General features: G+C 42.6%; 1 protein-coding gene across 31 annotated transcripts in view; it reads right to left on the bottom strand.

Moving 5' to 3' along the window:
- The window catches only part of BPTF (bromodomain PHD finger transcription factor), a 157516-nt gene extending 135648 nt beyond the window's left edge, over window positions 1–21868 (bottom strand). For 25 of the 31 annotated variants that reach the window (XM_063656482.1, XM_063656492.1, XM_063656487.1 and 22 more), the window contains exon 1: window positions 21027–21867. In XM_063656482.1, the coding sequence (XP_063512552.1) occupies window positions 21027–21642 (616 nt within the window). In that variant the 5' untranslated portion in view covers window positions 21643–21867. Of the gene's footprint in view, window positions 1–21026 lie in introns of all 31 variants that reach the window. The other 6 variants (XM_063656485.1, XM_063656483.1, XM_063656488.1 and 3 more) reach the window with 1 other exon arrangement.
- Window positions 21869–23171: the final 1303 nt, after the last annotated feature.

The raw sequence follows: 23171 nt of genomic DNA, 5'->3' as shown, positions 1-23171 counted from the left end.
GCTCCGCCTCCCCGGTTCATGCTATTCTTCTGCCTCAGCCTCCCAAGTAGCTGGAATTACAAGCATGTGCCACCACGCCCAGCTAATTTATTATTTTTAGTAGAGATGGGGTTTCACCATGTTGGCCAGGCTGGTCTCGAACTCCTGACCTCAGGTGATCCACCCACCTCGGCCTCCCAAAGTGCTGGGATTACAGGTGTGAGCTAACAAGCCTGGCCTATAGAGTGCTTTCTATTTGCCAGACATTGTGCTAAGTAAGCATTTTAAAGTGCATTATCTTATTTTTATCCTCAGATCAACTCCATAAAATAGATACCATTATTACTTCCTTTCAAAGATGTTTATAGGCTAAATGACTTGTCCAAGGTCACAGCCAGTACCACTAAGAGTTACAACCAACACAGGTCCCAAATAAAACAAAAAACAACAACAAACCCACAAGTCCAGCTGGGCTTGGTGGCTCATGCCTGTAATTCCAGCACTTTGGGAGGCCAAGGCGGGTGGATCACTTGAGGTCCGGAGTTCAGGACCAGCCTGGCCAACATGGCGAACTCTGTCTCTACTAAAATAACAAAAATTAGCTGGGTGTGGTGACGTGTGCCTGTAATCCCAGCTACTCCAGAAGCTGAGGCACTAGAATTGCTTGAACCCAAAGGGCAGAGGTTGCAGTAAGCCCAGACTGTACCACTGCACTCCACCCTAGGCGACAGGGACCCTGTCTCCAAACAAACAAACAAACCCACACAAGTCCTAAGCTATGGTCTTTACTACTATATTAGACTTCCTCCCATATTGTTAAAAACCATCTGACTTGACCTCTCAGTGAAAGGGAATTTGAGAAATAACAAGTGCCTATTGTGCAGGTGGGAGAAATGACAGATAAAGGAGACAAATCAGTGAAGTGACAATGTTATAAAGTATGAGACCTGAACAAAAATTTCAGGTGCTTACTTAATAGCCATGTGTCTCGTGGCTACCATACAGGACAGTACACACACAGAATATTTCCAACATCACAAAAAGTTCTATTGGACAGCCTTGGTCTAGAAATACATCTAGGGACTACCACACAATAACTGAAGTTCAAATAACCCAGTGGGTTATCAATACAAAGCTAAAATACATTCAGTATCCTCTATGTTGCCCAGGCTGCTCTAAAATTGCTGGGCTCAAGTGATCCTCCTACCTCAGCCTCCAAAAGTGTGGGAATTACAGGTGTGAGCCACCATGCCCAGCCTATATTTTTAAAACTTTTCTGAATGTTTGGACTATTTTATAATTATTTTAATGGGAGAACTTCTTTTATATTTGAAAGATTTATTTACAGAAGATTGCCACCAAATACAATGTTCATCAACCACTAGTGAATGTTATCATATATTCAAGAAAAAATTTTGCTTCAGTAGAAAAACAGGACAAAGAAAAATTTTGGCTTCGAAAAAGTTTAAGAACTCATTTAATGTCTTTTAGCCTTTGAAAGATAAAAATAGCTTTCACATATCTCTTTGGTTTTTTCCCCAAGAAGTATGGCTCTAGGATAGTTTGGTAAACATTCCTAAAATGTGGCTCAAACCCTACAACATAAAGATCCCCTGTTTTTCTTTTTTATTATATACATTTATATAGATATATAGTTATAAATATATATAAAATAAAATATATATTTTTTGAGACAGAATCTTGCTGTCGCTCAGGCTAGATAGAGTACAGTGGTGCTATCACATCTCACTGCAGCCTCGCCTCCTGGGCTCAAGAGATCCTCCCACCTCAGCCTCCTGAGTAGCTGGGACAAAATTAAATTATGTCCCAATAATTAAAAATTAATGACATGCACCACCATGCCCAACTGATTTTTAAATTTTCTGTCAAGATGGGGTCTCCCTATATTGCCCAGGCTGGTCTTGAACTCCTGGGCTCACACAATCCTCTCACCTCGGGCCTCCCAAAGTGCTAGGATTACAAGCGTGAAGCACCTGGTCTCTTGTTTTTCACAATGAATAAAAAAAAGAACTCGAGCCCACTCTTCAGTAAGACTCCAAAGGGAGACAGGAAGAAAGGGAGATGTCTTCAAATGCCAGATAATGAACGAAGAAATGATAGAAACAGAGAAGTCACCATTTGCAATCACCGGTGTAATTGATTCAAGCAAGAATCATCAATAGATCCTAAAACTATTGGGTGAAAGGTTGTTGGGCAATAGATATATTCTCAAAGAATCACCTTACAGATAAATATGACTTTCAAAGGTGAAAGATACCTTTACAGGGATAATTCTAGCACATGTCCCCTTTACCAAGTGATCAAACTTATCAATAATGGAACAAATTGATGGTGTACCTCCTGATGAGATGTGCTGAGGAGGAGATGTGCACTTATACAGCATTCCTACTGCAAGTATCTAAACTCAATCTATGCACGTAAAAAACAATCAGATAGGCTGGGCACAGTGGCTCATGCCTGTAATTCCAGCACTTTGGGAGGCTGAGGCGGACGGATTACTTGAGGTTGGAAGTTCATGACCAGCCTGACCAACATGATGAAACGCTGTCTCTACTAAAAATACAAAATTGGCCAGGAGTGGTGGCACATGCCTGTAATCCCAGCTCCTAGGGAGGCTGAGGCAGGAGAATTGCTTGAACCTGGGAGGCGGAGGTTGCAGTGAGCCGAGATTGTGCCATTGCACTCCAGCCTGGGCAACGAGAGTGAAACTCCGTCTCAAAAAAAATAAATAAAATTAAAAAATCAGATAAATCCAAATGGCGAGACATACTATAAAGCAACAGACTGGACACAGTGGTTCACGCCTGCAATCCTACTACTTTGGGAGGCCGAGATGGGTAGATTGCCTGAGCTCAGGAGTTTAAGTCCAGCCTGGGCAACATGGTGAAACTCCGTCTCTAGTAAAAAAAGAAAAAAAAAAAAAAAAAAAATTAGCCGGGCGTGGTGGCTCACGCCTATAATCCCAGCACTTTGGGAGGCTGAGGTGGGTGGATCACGAGGTCAGGAGATCGAGACCATCCTGGCTAACACGGTGAAACCCCGTCTCTACTACAAATACAAAAAATTAGCCGGGCGTGGTGGCGGGCGCCTGTAGTCCCAGCTACTCGGGAGGCTGAGGCAGGAGAATGGCGTGAACCCGGGAGGCGGAACTTGCAGTGAGCCGAGATTGTGCCACCGCACTCCAGCCTGGGCGACAGAGGGAGACTCCATCTCAAAAAAAAAAAAAAAAAAAAAAAAATTAGCCAGACATGGTGGTGCATGCCTGTAGTCTCAGCTACTCCGGAGGCTGAGGCACAAGACTCACCTGAACCTGGGAGGTGGAGGTTGCAGTGAGCTGAGATCATGCCACTGCACTCCAGCCTGGGTGACAGAGTGAGACTCCATCTTAAAAAAAAAAAAAAAAAAAAAAAAAAAAAAGGCAGGGGCCGGGCACAGTGGCTCACACGTGTAATCCCAGCACTTTGGGAGGCTGAGGTGGGTGGATCACGTGAGGTCAAGAGTTTGAGACCAGCCTGACCAACATGGTGAAACCCCATCTCTACTAATAATAATAAATTAGCCGGGCGTGGTGGCACATGCCTCTAATCTCAGCTACTCAGGAGGCTGAGGCAGGAGAATCGCTTGAACCCAGGAGGCGGAGGTTGCAGTGAGCCACAATTGTGCCATTGCACTCCAGCCTGGGCAACAAGAGCAAAACTGCATCTCATAAAAAAGACAACTGCTCCAGACAATTTAAAAATTTCATTATCACAAAAGACCACCCTCACCCCCAAAGGTGATAGAACTGCTCTATAGTAAAGGTGCTACAGAGACATTAACTAAGCTTTTCTGTATGTATATCTAGATATACACAGATATTTATACATATATATATCTAGATATATATCTACATACATTCAAAGTCTCACGTAAGGCTGGGTATGCCTATAATCCCAGCACTTTGAGAGGCTAAGGAGGGTAGATCACTTGAGGTCAGGAGCTCGAGACCAGTGTGACCAAAATGGTGAAACCCTGTCTCTACTAAAAATACAAAAATTAGCCAACATCACACCACTGCACTCCAGCCTGGGCGATAAAGCTAGACTCAATCTCACGTAGATATATATCTATATGTATCTATGTCTACATATCTATATGTATTTATCTGTATATGTAGATATATATTTACATGTATGTAGAGATATAGGTATATATCTACATACATCTACATGTATATAGATATATGTATCTACATATACATCTACACACATTGAAAGTCTCACCAGTGTTATAACTTTTGCTTTCAACCACTATAGATATTTTAAAGAGCTTAAGAAACAACTGTTTGTGTTTTTACTTTTTCCCAGATACCATTTCTGTTGCTCTTTATCTCTGAAGTTCTAGTATTTCCTTTGGCCTAAAGACCTTCTTTTACATTTATTTTAGAGCAGAACTTTTGGCAACACATTCTCTTAGATTTTCTTCATCCTAAATGTCTTTTTTTTTTTTTTTTTGGCCTTAATTGTTAAAGAGTATTTTTGCTGGATACAGAATTCTGGATTGACATTTCTCTCAGTACTTTAAAGATGTTCTACAGTTACATGAATTACTGGAAGGCTTAAAGTTGGGGACCGACTCTATCACATATATGTTTTATAGAAACATATTTTGTATTTTCATTGTGGACCACAGCCTTTGTCATCACAAAATCTTTGTCTCCTTTGTGAGTTTCTAAATTTTGCTTTGAACCTAAACTTTTATAACTCCTTTCTTTTTATTTTCTACAATGTGGAGTTTATCTGGGACAGCATAGGAAGTTGGAAATACATAACTGGAGTTTAGAAGAGAGGTCTGAGAAGAAAAATGGATCTAGAAGTCATTGATATTTTGGCGGTAACTGAGTCAACTGATAATTAGGGGAAAGTTGGGGAAACTAAATGCTGAGGACTATCACATGTAAGAGGGATGTCTGAAAGAGGAGTAACTGGTCAAGGAAATTGAGTCATGAGTTGCAACAGGAAATTTAAGAAGGATGTAGTGGCCAAAGGTATCATGCATGCATTGTATATGTATGTAGATACATATCTTTCCATGTATGTAGACACATACCTTTCCATGTATGTAGACAGATGTCTATGTATATAGACAATGTATGCATATAGATATACACTGAAAGTGTATGTGGATACATATCTATATATATCTACATAGATTGAAGGTGTATAAAGATATATACACACACATACATACACACATATGTACAATTATAACATAAAAGAGGGGCGCTAGAATAAAGAAACCTGTATGGTTGCAATACTTTTACGTTTTATTTTACATTTTATTTAGAGGTAAGATGCTAACTCTAAGTAGACAGTTTAGGTATATATTTTGTAATTCCTACAGCAAAAACATAGCACAGATATAACCAAAAGCCAATTAATAAAACACTAAAAAAATTCAATTAATCCAAAAGTAGGCAGAAAAAAGAAACAGAAGAAACCCCCCAAAAAAGAGATAATCAGAAAACAAATAATAAAATAAGAAACCTAAATCCAATCATTATCAATCATATTAAATGTAAATGGTCCAAAACACATCAATTAAAAGAGGCCGTCAGATTAAATTTAAAAGAAAAACAAACAAGAAACCATTTCAAATTATAATGATATGGCCAGGTATGGTGGCTCACGCCTGTAATCTCAGCATTTTGGGAGGGTGAGGTGGGTGGACTGCTTGAGCCCAGGAATTCAAGACCAGCCTGGGCAACATGGCAAAACCCCATCTTTATTTTCACAAATTAAAAAATAGATGAATATCATGATACATAGATTAAAAGCAAAAGGGCAGAAAAAGATATGTCATTTTATCACTAGTCAAAAAAAGTATTATATTATTGCTAATATAAAATAATTTTATATTAGTATTAAATAGTGGTATTTATTTTTTATTTATTTATTTTGAGACAGATTTTCGCTCTTGTTGCCCAGGGTGGAGTGCAATGGCGCGATCTCGACTCACCACAACCTCCGCCTCCTGGGTTCAAGCCATTCTCCTGCCTCAGCCTCCCGAGTAGCTGGGATTACAGGCATGTACCACCACGACCGGCTAATTTTTTGTATTTTTAGTAAAGACGGGGTTTCACCATGTTGGTCAGGCTAGTCTCGAACTCCCAACCTCAGGTGATCTGCCTGCCTTGGCCTCCCGAAGTGCTGGGATTACAGGCATAAGCCATAGTGCCTGGCCTTACTATCTGACCTTTTACAAAAAAAGTCTGGCAAGCTCTGGATTAGGCAGAGTTGTTAGACGAACCCCAAATGTCTACAAGAAAAAAAGTGGTAAATTAGACTTTATCAAAATTTAAAACTTATGCTCTGGGAAAAAGACACTGTTAAGAGAATGAAACACAAGGCACAGATGGAGAGAAAATATATGTACATCACACAGCCTAACAAAGCACTTATATCCAAAATATATAAAGAACTCTTACTACTCAATAATAAGAAATTGGCCGGGCATGGTGGCTCATGCCTGTAATTCCAGCACTTTGGGAGGCTGAGACAGGCGGACTGCTTGAGCTCAGGAGTTCAAGACCAGCCTGGGCAACATAGTGAAACCCCATCTCTACTAAAAATACAAAAATTAGCCAGGTGTGGTGGCATGTGCCTGTGGTCCCAACTACTTGGGAGGCTGAAGTGGGAGAATCACCTTGAGCCTTGGATAGGCAGGGAATGACAGGCTCCAGTGAGCCAAGATCATGCCACTGCACTCCAGCATGGGTGAAAGAGCGAAAGTCTGTCTAAAAAAATAGAAGGAGGAGAAGGAGAGGGGGAAGAGGGGGAAGAGGGGGAGGAGGGGAAGAAGGAGGCGGAGGAGCAGCAGCAGCAACAACAACAACAACAACAACAAGAGGAGCAGCAGCAACCCAATTAAACATCTCAAATAAAGATTTTGGTATCTTGGCCAGGCATGGCAGCTCATGCCTGTAATCTCAGCACCTTGAGAGGCCGAGGCAGGTGGATTGCTTGAGCCCAAGAGCTTGAAATCAGTCTGGGCAACATAATGAAACCCTATCTCTACAAATAAAAATAAAAAATTAGCCAACTGTGGAGGTGCGTACTTGAAATCCCAGCTACTGGGGAAGCTGAGAGGTGGGAGGATGGCTTGAGGCTAGGAGGTGGAGGCTGCAGTGAGTGGTGACTGCGCCACTGCTCTCCAGCCTGGGCAACAGAGCAAGACCCTATCTCAAAAAAAAAAAAAAAATTCAGTATTTTTCCATAAAAAATGGTATACAGATGGCAAATAAAAAGATGCACATAAAAGGAGGCTCAGAACCATTTGTCATTAGGGACAAGCAAATTAAAACCAGAAGGAGATATCACTATATACCTATTAAGGTGTCTTAAAAAAAAAAAACAACAAAAACTGACAATATCAAGTGCTAGGGAGGATACAGGGCAACCGGAACTCTTCATACATTTGCAGGTAAGAAGGCAACATGGTACAGCTACTTTGGAAAACAGTTTTGGCAGTTTCTCATAAACATACAACCCAGAAATCATACTCCTAGGTATTTACTCAAGAGAAACAAGTATTGTGTTCATACAAAACCATTATGGAAACGTTTAGGACAGCTTTATTCATAGTTGCCAAAAACTAGAGATAACTGAAATATCCAACTATTGAACGGATAAATGCACTGTGATACACTCATATAAGGGACTGCTACTCAGCAATAAAGAAACTACTGATACACACAACAACACAGATGAATCTCAAATACATTACGCACTGTACATGTATAAACTATTTAAAAATTAAAATACCTTTTTAAAAGTCAAACAGTACATGAAAAAATAGGATCAAGAGAGGTTTGCTGCAGGAATGTAAGGGTGGATCAATATTATAAGATCTAATATAATTCTATGAATATACACCACTGTAATTAATATGTAGCATGCAGGAGAAAAACTATATGATCATCTTAAAAGATGCTAAGATGGCATGTGACAAAATACAATAGCCATAGCTGATTTAAAAAATAATAATAATAAAACAGGAAAAAAAAAGAGAAACAGGTGAATACATTCAACATATTGAAGGTCTCAAACCAACAGTTAACCATGAAATATTCGCATCAGTTCCATTAAATTCGGAAAGCATACTAAGATGCCTATTGTTATAACTAACATTTAACATTGTTTTGGAGGTGGTACGCAATGCAATTTGTTTCTTTTTTTTCCTTTTTTTTTTATTACCCAGGTTCCCATCAATGGTAGAGGGTAATATAATTTGAAGAGAAAAAGGAGATATAAATATAAGAAAATCAGATGTGTACATATGATTCATTTTTGCAGATGACACAACTTTATTCCTAGAATAAAATTATTCCAATCAAAGCAAAAGCTACAAGAAACAATTAGAAAAAAGAATAGGTGGCTAAATACAAAATTAATTTTTAAAATTCATTAGTTTTCAACTAGAAGCCCCAGCAGAGCAGGTATCTTTATACACAAAGATAAAATAAGATTTCATGGCATAAGTGAAAATATTTAGCAAATGAATTATACTTCATCCAATTTTGTAAAAAGTATGTATGCACACATGTGCTGGGCACGGTGGCTCACACCTGTAATCCCAACAGTTTGGGAAGCCGAGGAGGGAGGACTGACTGAGCTCAGGAGTTCAACACCAGCCTGGGCTGGTGAAACCTCATCTCTACTAAAAAAATACAAAAAATTAGCCAGGCATGGCGGCGAGCGCCTGTAGTCCCAGCTACTCGGGAGGCTGAGGCAAGAGAATCACCTGAAGAAGTGGAGGTTGCAGTGAGCCAAGACTGTGCCACTGCACTCCAGCTTGGGTGACAGAGCGATACTCCAGCTCAAAAAAAAAAGTATGTACGTACACATGTTTACACAAAGATGGTTACCTAATGAGAGGAACCAAAATATTAATGTTCTGGGTTTTCTAAATGTTCTACATTACTTTTCTGATAAAGAGAAGAAGCAAAAATAAAATTTAAAGGTTTTACTAGATTTTCAGAAGCATTATTTGTAAAACTCAAAGCTTTTTCCTAAACTAATTATCGAAATCACAGACTAATGAATGTCAAGAGCTCAAAAACAGGGTGAATAAACTATGGCCAGCCACAGCCTGTTTTTGTAAATAAAGTTTTATTAGAAAGCAGCCATGCTCATTTGTTTACTTATTGTCTATGGCTGCTTTCCTGCTATGAGGGCAGAGCTGAGCAGCTGTGACAGAGCCAGACGGCCTGCAAAACCTGAAATATCTACTAATTGGTAACCTAAGAACAAGTCTGCCAATCCCCTGACCATTAGATCATGTAGTCCATCCTATACTGTACAGGTGAGTAAACTGAGGTCCACACAAGAATGACTTCTCTATGGTCCAAACTCAAGTTAAGTAAGAAGCAATGAAGAACTCCTTTTCCATGGTACTTTCCACCACTTGGCCAGGAAACTCTCAAAACAGACATCCTGCAGTTTGGGAGGTAAAACTCAGGGTCTCCTATCACATCGCAAGTGAGTGTATTTGCCAATAAATTGATGAGAAGAGGACTCTGGGCCTAGTCAGTATCCAAGAACACCTGCTAAAGGTCTGAGTAAACCTTAGCAGATTCTAGAAAGTTAATTTAAAACCACATAGGCCGGGCACGGTGGCTCACGCCTGTAATCCCAGCACTTTGGGAGGCCAAGGTGGGCAGATTGCCTGAGGTCAGCAGTTCCAGATGAGTCTGGCCAACATGGTGAAACCCCATCTCTACTAAAAATACAAAAAAATTAGCCAGGCGTTGTGGCATGCGCCTTTAATCACAGCTACTCAGGAGGCTGAGGCAGGGGAACTGCTTGGACCAGGGAGGTGGAGGTTGCAGTGAGCCGAGATCATGCCACTGCACTCCAGCCTGGGCGACAGAGCGAGACTCCATCCCCCAAAAAAAAAAAACAAAAACACATAAGCACAGACTAGGGAAGGTTTAAAAACAGATGTTGAGAGTATAATCTGGTCCAGACTTTTAAATGGCACACACTATAACGCAACAATCCAATCCCACTCCTAGGAATCTACCCTACAGAAACACCAGCTTAAGAGACCAAAGGTACATCTCTAGCACATTCAGGACAGCACTGTCTGTAAAAGCAAAAAAAGCCTGAATTCTCAATAGGACTAGTTTTTTAAGGCAAATCAATATTATCAGCAAATGCAGTTATGTATTAATAAAGAGGGGGGCACTTCATGTCTTTACCTTACAGAGGCTCCTAACCTGAGCATGTAAATTTGTGACCCTTGCCTTAAACAATCTCCATTGTTAGGTTCCTTCTGAGATACAGAGAAGATTCACAACTCATGCTATTAAGGCAATTAAGGAAAACCAATATACCTGGAAGAAGGTAATCTTCCAAGTTTACACAGGATCAGAAATCCAATGCATTTCACCTGGATAATTCAGACTCAAAAGTTCAAATATGTATCTGAAATTACAGTAAAACCACTTTAAAACTTTTTACTCTTTGCACAGCACTTTGAAAGCACAGTACAGTCATAAGGTGGAGAAATGAGTAACTTACTGAATAAGACTTTAAGAAGTGTGTGAAATAATTTTGATGTCTACAAAAACAGGGAAAACTGCACTTTCTTTCTGTCTACTTGTTCTCTTGATTACTGTGAGAAGAGTGAAGTCTACGATATTGTTAAGGATTTGTCTGTTTCTCCTTGGAGTTTTATCAGTCCTCATGTATTTTGAGGCTCGTTAATAAGTTCATAAACCTTTAGAAATGATCGTTTTAGGATGGGCTAAGATGTCATTCACTATTTTAAATGTTGGACCATCTCTTGAGACAAGTATCTATGCAAGAATTAGAAAGGAAAAAGGACAAGAGAAATTCCACACAGATTAATACATGCATTTCTGAAATACTTAACTTCCATAAATAGAATATACTATATACTATACACAGACCTCAAAAGAGGCACTATGAACATACTGAAATCGAGCAAGAAGCCATATTTCTAGTAAAATATATAAACTGCACCTACTGAACATTGCCATTTGGTATGAATCACATGGCCATGCCATTTCCCAAGTGTGTGAATTACAGAACATATCCATGAGTAGAAAGAAGTCTAACTTTCTTAGCAAATCTCAGGGGGTTCCACAGATAAATAATTTGGCCAGTGACTCCTGAGAAAGGTTTTATACAGGAGAACCCAGACACACTAGGACATACTAACATCTCACAATTCAGTTTGCATATCAGCTTTTACACTTTTATAACACTGAAATTCTCTGAATTATGAAACTTAATTTCTCAACCAAAAGTCTCTGAATCCTAATCCTTCCTTCTCTTCTGGCCTATATACATAACTTTTAGCTTAATTTTACCAGGACTGGGCCGGGCACGGTGGCTCACGCCTGTAATCCCAGCACTTTGGGAGGCTGAGGTGGGCAGGTTACAAGGTCAGGATATCAAGACCATCCTGGCTAACATGGTGAAACCCCGTCTCTACTAAAATTACAAAAAATTAGCCAGGCACAGTGGCAGGTGCCTGTAGTCCCAGCTACTTGGGAGGCTGAGGCAGGAGAATGGCGTGAACCCGGGAGGCAGAGCTTGCAGTGAGCCGAGATCGCGCCACCGCACTCCAGCCTGGGCGACAGAGTGAGACTCCGCCTCAAAAAAAAAAAAAAAAAAAAAAAATTTACCAGGACTGTGGCAGATTTTCTAATCACTTTAACTTCCTCTTCACCCTACCACCAAGAACAACAAATGATGGAAAGTCATCTCACTCATGACCCCAAATCTTATTGCAGAAATGCAATACCATCACATACACAAATAATGCTGGGCCCAGAGTCTCCACAAAGGAGGACCTCACTCAGCCAGAGTGCTGGGGCTACCCAAGCTGTGCAGGATTTAGGGCAAATAAAAGGCTAGAGAAAAAGAGATGTTTGGTAAATTCCCTCTGGTCTAACAGAGGCAAACTGACTACAATGAGAACTTTCTGCAATGATATGAAATGCCCCAAATGCTCTACATTTGTGTGGTGCAATACACGTGGCCACAGAGCACTTGAAATGAAATGAATGTATAACAGCTAATGCCACAGGAGAAACTAAGTTTTCATTTTACTTAAATTTTCTTTTTAAGAGATGGGTTCTCACTGTCACCCAGGCTGGAGTGTGGTGGCATGGTCCATAGCTGACTAGGGCCTCAAACTCCTGGGCTCAAGCAATCCTCCCACCTCAGCCTCCCAATTAGGTAGGACTACAGGCACGCCATCCTATGCCCAACTATTTTAATTCTTTTGTAAAGACGGTGTCTTACTATGTTGCTCAGGCTAGTCTTCAACTGCTACCTTAAGTGATCTTCCCACCTCAGCCTCCCAAAGTATTGGGACTACAGGTATGAGCCACCACGCCTGGCCTACCTAGTTTTAATTAATTTAACTCTCCACATGTGGCTAGTGGCTACCCTACTCGACAGTATAGAGCGTGAAAAGAATCCACAGGCTTTCTTTGACTCATCATTCGGTTCCACAATTACTTGTGCTGCCTACCGCATTCAAGAGATTGAACCAGGCACTACAGAGACTGAATGAGACTGTTCCTGCCCAAAGTAGGTTGTAATTAAAAAAGGGCCAGATACTAAAAGCCCATTTCAGTTCCATGTCTTAACAGACAAAGATATAGATAAAGGGGTTAAATAATTAAGAGGACAAAATAATCCTTCCTAAAGGTTTATGGACTTTAGGAAGGAGCCTCAAAATACATGAATACAAAGCCTCGAAATACATGAAGATTGCTAGAACTTCAAGGAGAAACAGACAAATCCCTCACAATAGCTGTAGACTTCAAGACTTCTCTCAGTAATCAACAGAACAAGCAGAAAGACAGATCTTAATAACACTATCAACCAACTTGACCTAATTGACATTTATGCAATATTCCACCCAACAAGAGCAGAATACAAAATTCTTTTCAAGTACATATGGAAAATTCACTTAGACTGACAAAATTTTGGGGTGCAAAACAAACCTCTAAAAATGTTTTATAAAATTAAAGTCATACAAAGTATACTCTCTGAACAAAATGAAATTAAATTAGAAATCAGTAACAGAAAGATAACTAAAAAATTCCCAAATATTTGGAAACTAAAACAATTAATGCACATGGTCCTGGAGGTTACATGGGTGGGAAACAAAGGAACTTAGCCCCACCTGGGGGTAAAGGGAATGGTGATCAGAGAAGGCAGGCTGGAGAAGGTGATGGATGGGTGACTAGGAGTTAGGTGTGTGAGAACTACAAAGAAATCAGTATTACTAGATCCATTCGAGATGAAGAGAAGAAATAAGGAGTGAATAAGGAAAAGAAAAATAAGGGAGATTCAGAAGTCAGTTCATCCTTGAATCCTTTTCTCCCATTCACCACATCCCAGCCTAACCAATCTATCACTAAGGATTCATTCTAACTCCTGAATTACTTTTTTCCAGGCACGGTGGCTCACACCTGTAATCCCAGCACTTTGGGAGGCCAAGGCGGGTGGATCACTTGAGATCAGAAGTTCAAGACAAGCAAGGCCAACATGGTGAAACCCTCTTATACCAAAAATATAAAAATTAGCCAGGCATGGTGGCGCACACCTGTAGTCCCAGCTACTTAGGAGGCTGAGACAGAAGAATCGCTTGAACCCAGAAGGCAGAGGTTGCAGTGAGCCAAGATCATGCCACTGCACTCCAGCCTGGGCTACAAGGGACTCTGTCTCAAAAAAAAAAAAGAAAGAAAGAAATTAAAACTGAATTTGCAATAATCCAGCAAATAATCCTAGTTATATACCCAAGAGAAATGAAAACATACGTATAGATAAAAACGTACACGAATGTGCTCAGCAGCATTATTCCTAATGGCCAAAAAGTGGAAACCGTTCAAATGTCCATGAACTTAAGAAATGGATAAGCAAAACATGGTCTCTGGACACAGAGGTGTGTGCCTGTAAACCTAGCCACTCTGGAGGCTGGAAGGCTGAGGCAGGAAGATTGCCTGAGCCCAGGAGTTTGAGGTCAGCCTGGGCAACATTGCAAGACTCTGTCTCCATTAAAAAAAAAAAAAAAAAAAAAAAAAAAGGTGGTATAGCCATACAATGAAGTGTTATTCAAATATAGTACTGATACATGTTAAGATATGCATAAACCTTGAAAACATTAGGCTAAATGACAGAAGCCATATATTATACTATATGATTCCACTTTATAAGAAATGTCCATAAGAGGCAAATCAGGCCGGGCGCAGTGGCTCACGCCTGCAATCCCAGCACTTTGGGAGGCTGAGGAGAGTGGATCACAAGGTCTGGAGTTCGAGACCGGCCTGGCCAACATAGTAAAATCCTGTCTCTACTAAAAAAAAAAAAAAAAATACAAAAAATTAGCCGGGCACGGTGGCAGGTGCCTGTAATCCCAGCTACTTGGGAGGCTGAGGCAGGAGAATCGCTTGAACCCGGGAGGTGGAGGTTGCAGTGAGCTGAGATCCCGCCACTCCACTCCAGCCCAGGTGACAGAGCGAGACTCTGCCTCAAAAAAAAAAAGAGGCAAATCAACAGAGAATCACAGTAGATTAGTGGCTGCCAGGGATGAGCAGGAGGGAGGTGAAGAACAGAGAGTGATGCTATAGGTACGGGCTTCTTTTGCGGGGGCATAAAAACGTGCTGGAATTAGGTAGTGTTAATGGTTGCACAACTCTGTTAATATACTAAAAAAACCACTAAATTATATACTTTACAAGGGTACATTTTACAGTATATAAATTATATCTCCATAAAGCTGTTACCTTTTAAAAACTGAATTTTCATAAATATTGCTTGAAAATCATTCAGCAATTCAGAAGATGTCCAATAAATGTTAGCTATTACTGTCACTATTTTTAAAATGTGACAATCACAAAATATTTGAATATAACTTACTATCTAGAAAAACATAAAAATTTTAGATATATACCAGCAGACAAAACAATTAAAACATTATAATTATATTTAACTACGTGCATTTTAATTATTTCTATATGGTCACCTTCGATCTTTTAAAGTGCATTTTGATGTATAAGTGTTTTTTTTTTTTTTTTAAATTAAGAAACATGCTGCCTCCTGAGGCTTATCATTTTAAAAAACCAAAAGCATGAAAAAAATTAGAGGCTGAGTATGGCAGCTCATGCCTGTAATCCCAGCACTTTGGGAGGCCGAGGTGGGCGGATCACAAGGTCAGGAGTTTGAGACCAGCCTGGCCAATATGGTGAAACCCTGTCTCTACTAAAAATACAAAAATTAGACGGGCGCGGTGGCAGGCGCCTGTAGTCCCAGCTACTCGGGAGGCTGAGGCAGGAGAATCGCTTGAACCCAGGAGGTGGAGGTTGCAGTGAACCAAGATTATGCCACTGCACTCCAGCCTGGGTGACAGAGTGAGACTCTGTCTCATAAATAAATAAATAAAATTAGAATAATCAGTGTCTGCATTAAGCTAGTGCTGAGATCATAACCACTGTAAGCAGGCACTCAAAGAGAAGGAAGACCAAGGTGCAAAACAGGACTCAGGGAAGACCTCCCAGGAAGAGGGATTCCAGCCTGGCTAAGGAGCAGGAAGGGAAAAGGGCATCAGCTAGGATTTGCTCCTGTGTCACCCAGGTTACTACTTGCCCACCATGACTACCACTCTCTCACCCCCATGTCTCCACCATTAAGGGTCTTTAGTCAAAGGGAAGACACAGGGTCTTGAGGAGAGAGGAAAGGAGGACCCAACAGAAGAGACCAGAGTTCCTGGTCTTAACATCCCCAGTCCTGTGATACATGTTTCAATACAAACTTCCAAACACACCCGTGGGTGAGCAGAATAGAAAAGCACGAACTGTGTGCAAGACTATTTATTAATGCATACCTAGGACACACCTCTCTACTACTCACAAATCATATTGCCCAACTTTTTCATAACCCTTTTGGCTCTCATTTTGTTTAATTCTCATGTTTAACCTCTTGAGGTGCTGATACCTGAAAACAGATGTCATTATCTCCCTTATAATCTTGACCTCCCCATTGTTACTGAAAGTGCTACCATTCTTAGGGAGGCATATGTAATGCATTCCTCTCTCTACACATCTATGTGTCAAGGCCTGAAGAACTCTAAAGTACCTCCTGGACTGATTTTCCATCCAGGGCTACAAAACCCACCAGCTATCTCGTCCTTGTCAATCCATCCTGCAGAAGAGAATCTAAGCTATACTTCGTGGCATCCCTCTGAAATCATACCCCACTCTTTCAAGATCTTCCGATCATCCCAATACCCAAAATTAAACAGATTTGAAATAGATTTGAAAGAGAGAGAGCTTCAGGCCATTTCCCCAGTAATTCTCTCAATTTGGGAGAAACAGCTACACCAGTGGTTCAACAGCATCTCTGTGATTTGATATGGTTCTGTTTCATGTTTGTGCATGGTGCTGCTGGGAATACAACATAACTCCTCTGGGTGCTCAGGAGTGAAAAAGGGCTGAGGATCACGATCCAGCCCAATCCCTATTCTACAGAAAAGGGGGAAAGTACAGTTGCTATAGCCTGATCCTCTAGGTACTACCCAACACAGCATACAAAGGAGCTTTGGTTTATTTCCTATTCACACACTCAGGCTCTTGCTAAACCGAGTTACTTGAGACTGCCCACACTTTACTATCAGTGCCTGCTGCTCCCTCCCGCTCCCTTTCCCTCCCTCCTTCAATCTGCCTTTCCTTACTCTCCACATGCCCATCCAGGAAGTGTATGCCCACATCAATCCCCTTAAATGGGGTATATTATCTCGCCCTCCTTAAAATGCCCACTGCACTTCGTACCTCACATGCCACAATCAGAAATTATACTGAAAAGATATTAAGTTGACACTGGTAGGAATAATATTGTCAAACCAGTGACAAATTCTGCTTGAATTTGAATCTATGGTTCATTCATGGCATCTCTGCCACTGATCTCCAATGTCACAATCCTTAGAGGACATAAATCACTAACTCTCCCAGGGTAACACCAGGGTTTTTGTTTTACGAATTTATCAGAGGTTCCAAGTTTTAAAATTCCAGGTAAGTATTCTCAGAAGTCTCACACAAGACTGAGACTGCAACACAAGAACCATTCTGTTTTAAATATAATTTCTTAAAATTAGCAAATGCTTAATTTCAAAGTGCTGTCAGAACCTTACCAAATGCCTATTGAAAACACTTCCTATACAATCCTTCTCAGTATATTGGCAATGTCATAAAACCTATAGGCTGAAGTAATTCTAAATTTAAAAAGTAAAAATGAGTTAAAGCATTATTCAGCCATACGCCTTTAGCTTAAACAAAACTAGGTGATTTCAATTTTATACTAAAAAGTTGCCATCCTTATATTTTTTCCATAAAAGGAAAACAATCTTCAATGAATAAACCTTTCATGACTTTAGTAATGTCAACTAATGTCTTTGCATTAAGTTACATTACCTACAAAATACTGAGTTATTTCTTGTATTAGGAGTGAGCTATTTCTTATGTTAGGAATGTCACGTCAGTACTTAAACCAACCCTGTAAACTGTAAAAATTAATCAAATTACTCTAAATTACCAATAAATTCCTCTTTCAGCCTTCACAGTACAACAGGATTCAAACTCATCAATCATACTTCTTTGTGTGTTATTCGGATATCTTAAACCAGTTCTAAAACTTTTTTTCTTCTATCTACACATTTACCTGACAGCCTTCCTCCAGGAAGTACAGACTATAAAACCAATGACACTGGTACTTAGCCTAATCAACTCACTGTCATGCGTTGTTACTCATTCCAGGCAAGTGGGCATGTTTTAAAAGTTTAGAACTCAAAATGTCATATGGGGGGTGGGGGGCGAGGGGAGGGAACTTAAGAGGGCTGGTCGGTAAGTGCAGCAAGCCACCATGACACACATATACCTATGCAACAAACCTGCACGTTCTGCACATTTATCCCGTTTTTTTTTTTTTAGAAGAGATAAGGAAAAAAGAGTTACATCCATTTTACCATAATCTTAAAAAATAATGTGTTGCAAAAGGTAAAACATCCAAATTAACATCACAGCCAATAAAGGAAAATGCCTGGCAAGCAATATGAAATAGCAACTCAAAAACAAAGTAACCCTTGCAATGAAAAATGTTCACAGAAAAAAAAGAAAAACATTCACTGATCAAATTGTCCATCAAAACCCAATTAGAAAAAACAACAACAACCAAAAAAAACAAAAAACAATTAGACCAATTTTTAGTTTCCTAAATCCAAAGTATTTAGGGGTTATGACACCCACTGTAGAATTATCAAAACTTCATCTATTACAGTTCTCATCTACTAAAAATAATTTATCCAACCAATCTTTGATGAGCACCTGCTATGTGCAAAACACTGTTACAGAAGCTGCAAGGGGAATAAGCTCAATACTTATCTCTAAGGAGTTAATAATTTCATATAAAGATAAGACAACTAGACACATGGTAGGCTACAAGTGTCATTAAGAAAAACAAAATGTCAGGCCAGGCACCGTAGCTCATGCCTGTAATCCCAGCACTTTGGGAGGCCGAGGCAGGCAGATCAACTGAGGTTGGGAGTTCAAGACCAGCCTGACCAACACAGAGAAACCCCGTCTTTACTAAAAATACAAAATTAGCTGGGCGTGCTGGTGCATGCCTGTAATCCCAGCTACTCGGGAGGCTGAGGCAAGAGAATTGCTTGAACCCAGGAGGCGGAGGTTGCAGTGAGCCAAGATTGTGCCATTGCACTCCAGCCTGGGCAGCAAGAGCAAAACTCCTTCTCATAAAAAGAAAAACAAAATGTCACAAAAGTATCAAAAGTAAACACATTTTTCTTAAAGAACACCTAGCTACAAATTGTAATTTAAATCAGCATATGCACACCCATCAATCTTAAATATTATTTGCCATGCCTTCGAATAGGACTTAAAGTTAGCTGAACTGCCCTGCCAAAATGTCTCAGCTCTGTTTAACCAGAAAAAACTTCCTCCAGGGGTGTATGCAATTCAGTCTCCATGTTTCAATTACCGGCTCTGGGTACAAAGAAGACCAACATGTGATTTAAGGTAAAAATTATTACTATAAAAGACGTACTAGGCTGCGCACGGTGGCTCACACCTGTAGTCCCAGCACTTTGGGAGGCCGAGGTGGGCGGATCACGAGGTCAGGAGTTCGAGACCAGCCTGGCCAACATGGTGAAACCCCATCTCTACTAAAAATACAAAAATTAGCCGGGTGTGCTGGTGGGCACCTGTAATCCCAGCTGCTCGGGAGGCTGAGGCAGGAGAATCGCTTGAGTCTGGAAGACGGAGGTTGCAGTGAGCCGAGATCGGGACACTGCACTCCAGCCTGGGTTGCAGAGCAAGACTCCCTCTCAAAAAAAAAAAAAAGTAGTAAAATGAAGTTGGCAAGGATTTACATGTAGTCCTTTCTACACATAAGACATAAATACCTGACACTTGATTCATTCCCTTCATTCACCAGACAGCCTGCCCCGGACAAGACTGGCAACGATTCTGACCATTGGGCAAAAGAAATTACCCTTTTTCAGTTATGTTAGGATAACCTATGTGGGTTTACATTTGGCTTAATACTACCCTACTTCTCCAATAAGTACTTAAGCATTTATTAAAATCAAACTTTTCAAGTTAACCACTTCTACTACCCTAGTCTCTCTGAGAAAGACATGACACACCTTACTTCAAGGAAAAAAAGGTCTTTTTTCTTCACAAATATTTTCTCATAAACTTTATTTTTTAAAGGCTTCTAAAACCAGATTCTAATTTAATTAATCCAGATTTGCAAAATTATAAAGGAAAAGTCTTGCCGGTTGTTGCTTTGGTTATGTTAATTTCACAATTTAGTAAATTGCAACTACGTACAAAGCAGCCTTTTGCGGTGGGCCGGGGGTGTTTAACAAAATGCATCTCAGCACCAGCCTAGAGAAACTTTCTGTGAGAAAACATAAGAGGGGTTACCATGGAGAAATTCATTACGGATTTCGGGAGGGCTTTTTCCTCAGAAATAGAGTGAAAAGAAAAAGTCGTTGTGTAATAAATCTGATAATGATGCTGTGTGACTTAGAAGTTGTTCCAAAAGTTCATCTTCGGCAATTATGTCTAGATGATCAACTACATATCTTCTGCAACAGGTGACACGAAACTGCATTTCCCAAGCAAGGCAACGCGATCAAATGAGTTAAGACGCGCGTTCCTGCGGTTTTGTACTTTTATTTTTGATTTAACCAAAATAATTCCGAATCGGATGAATAACCAAATTTGGTTGGCTCTTGTTTGGCTTTCTGCTTTGCTTTTTAATCAGCCATTTAACAGCAACTGTTGCACGGGCCCATTAGCACTCGAAGAATAAAAACAAACACACAGGACCAGATAAGGTTCCCCTACTAACCCAAACGATCCGTTTCCTTAACACAATTTTGAAACCACAGCTAGGGGTGTGAAAACGCATTTTTTGTGTGTGTGTTTGTGTACCACAATCTGTCCAAATCCTTAATTCCCTTTTAAGTAACAGATATATAATAAAAATCCGAAAGAAACCACATTAGAAATGCAAAGAGGTTTGCAAAACAAGAGGCTTCTTTCATTCCAGAAAACCACACCAAAACAAGGGGAGAAAAATGAATGCAATGGATATGTTTGCCAAAGTTTCAATCCTGCCCGGTGGAGACACTGCACTGGCACAAATTTTGAAGAGGAAAAAGAGGGGGTTGGGGGGGGGGAGAGAGAGAGCGAGCGAGTGTGGCCTGCAAACTGCAACAATGCAATCTCCATTTTGAACAATGCGCCTCTTTCCTCTTGTAAATCTAGTTTTTTGCCACTTGATGTGCCGTCGCATTTCCCCTCTGTTTGGGGGGGAGGCGGGGTTGGGGGGAGATCCGAGCAGGATGCACAGCACACGAGTGAGCAAGGGGGGAGGGCAGAGGAGGTGGGGAAGGAGTCTGCAGCAACTGGGCTGGGTGGGTACCTGGAGTGCTGCTGTAGGTACTATGGCTCCTGAAGCTGCTTTCCGTGCAGTAACTGGCGTCGTCGTCGTCGTCTTCCATCTCCTCCGGATAATCGGAGTCATCGTCGTCCTCTTCCATCTCATCCTCCTCGTCGTCCTCAGAATCCTGGGTCTCCTCGGCGTCGCCGTCCTCCTCCTCCTCCTCCTCGGAGACCATGTCCTCCTCTTCCTCCTCCTCCTCGCTCTCGTGGTCATCGTACACCACTTTGTTGACGGCCCTCCGGGCCGCGGTGGTCCGGGCCAGGTGGCCGCCGCCGCCGCCCCCGCCCCCCGTCCTGCCGCCCCCGCCTCCTCGCCCCCCCCGGCCCGGGGCGCTGGTGCTGGGGGGGGCCGGCGGCGGCGGCGGCGGCTTCCTCCGGCTACTGCTGCCCCCCCTGGGCGAGCTCAGCCGCGTCTTGGGCGCCACCTCAGCCTGGGCGGCGGCCCACCTGCCCCGGCTGCTGCCGCGGTGCCGCGAGCGGAGCCCCCCGATGGGTCCGGACGTGGGCGGCGGCGGCGGTGGCGGCGGGGCCGGGGCGCAGCGCTCCGCAGCGGGAGCCGCGGGCTGCTTGGGCGGCCTGCCCCGCCGGCCCCTCATGTCGGAGCCGAGGCGGGGGGAGAAGGAAAGCGAAGGGGGAGGGGCGGGCGCAGGGGGGGCGGTGGGGAGCGCCGGGGCCGGGTGGGGAGGCCCGCGGGGCCGGGCGGGAGGGGCCCGGCCGACGGAAGCGGGTGGAGGGAGAAGGCTCAATCCGAATTGCTGGGGCCCCACTCCGGATCGCCTTCAGCCGCCATCTTGTTTCTTCCCTCTCGCTCGGTGACTGGGAGAACCGACAGCGGCCGCAGGCCCAGAGCGCGGTCACGTGAGCTGCGCCGCCGACGAGCCTGGGACGGAGCGAGGCGGCGCGGCGGCCGCTAGGGGGAGCGCGGGAGCGTCGAGTCGGGGCGGGGAGCCCTGGGCGCCTGGGCTCGGCACAGCGCGGTGCGGCTGGACTCCGGGCGCAGGTGGCGCGGCTGAGAGGGGCGCGCAGCTCGCGAAATGCCCGGCGTCAAAGGCCTTCGGAGACCAAAGTCTCCACGGACCCCTGGCTGGAGCCCAAAGCCGGCCAGACCTCCTCCCCGCGTCTCCCCTTTCACGGCTCGGAGAGGAAGGCAAGGGAGCCCCCAAATATCATTCCCCTCCCGCCCCCTGTGGAGACTGATGCTGAAAGAGCCAGGAGAGAAAGAAAAAAAAAAGTCGCGGAGAGGGGCGGCCCAAGCGACCGAGGGCACCGGGCAGTGCCAGCGACGGAGGGAAATTAGTCAAGGGGACAGAGAGACAAGCCCCCTGAACTTAGGAAACTCCGAAGCCTGGAGCTGGAGTCCAGAAAATGACTCCAATGACAACTGCTCGGGATCTGTGCCAGGAGCCACGCCTGGGGCTGCCGCGCCCGGAGGGAGGGGCGCCCTAAGACCTGTGGCGTGGAATCCGCACTGGGAAAGCCTCAGTAAATTCCAGAACGCAACTACTGCACGTTCCAATGTCCCGCCACCTTCCCAGTGCCCCAGGTGGGACTTTGATCACCTCAGCAAGAACTTACCTCTCCTTTGCAGTGGAAAAGAGGGAATCCTGCCTAAAACCTTCTTCACGATGTTACACGTTTGTATTATCGGGAAATAACCTTAATTTATTGACCTGACAAGTCACTAGGTTTCAGCTTAGCCCAAAGGACGAATCATGATGACATTTCAGGCAACCTCAAACCTTATCACAGCGACTCAACCCTGAGTGGTTGAGGTCAGCTTTTCAGATAAGAGAAAGGTTTTATAAACATATTAATATTTATTGAGAGAAGTGACAACCGAAAAGTAATTTAAAGAAAAATAGTTGGCCAGGCGTGGTAGCTCACACCTGCTATCCCAGTCCTTTGAGAGGCCAAGGCTGGATGATAGCTTGAGGTCAAGAGTTCAAGACCAGCCTGGGCAACATAGCAGGACTTCGTCTCTAGAAAAAATTTGAAAAATTAGCCGGGCATGGTGGTGTGCACCTGTGGTCCCAGCTAGCGAGAGGCTGAGGTGGGAGGATTGCTTGAGCCTGGGAGGTGGATGTTGCAGTGAGCCGTGATTGCACCACTGCACTCCAGCTTGGGT

Source organism: Pongo pygmaeus, chromosome 19 (genome assembly GCF_028885625.2).
Source record: "Pongo pygmaeus isolate AG05252 chromosome 19, NHGRI_mPonPyg2-v2.0_pri, whole genome shotgun sequence".
NCBI lineage: Eukaryota > Metazoa > Chordata > Mammalia > Primates > Hominidae > Pongo > Pongo pygmaeus.
This window is presented reverse-complemented; position numbering and strand designations above follow the sequence as displayed.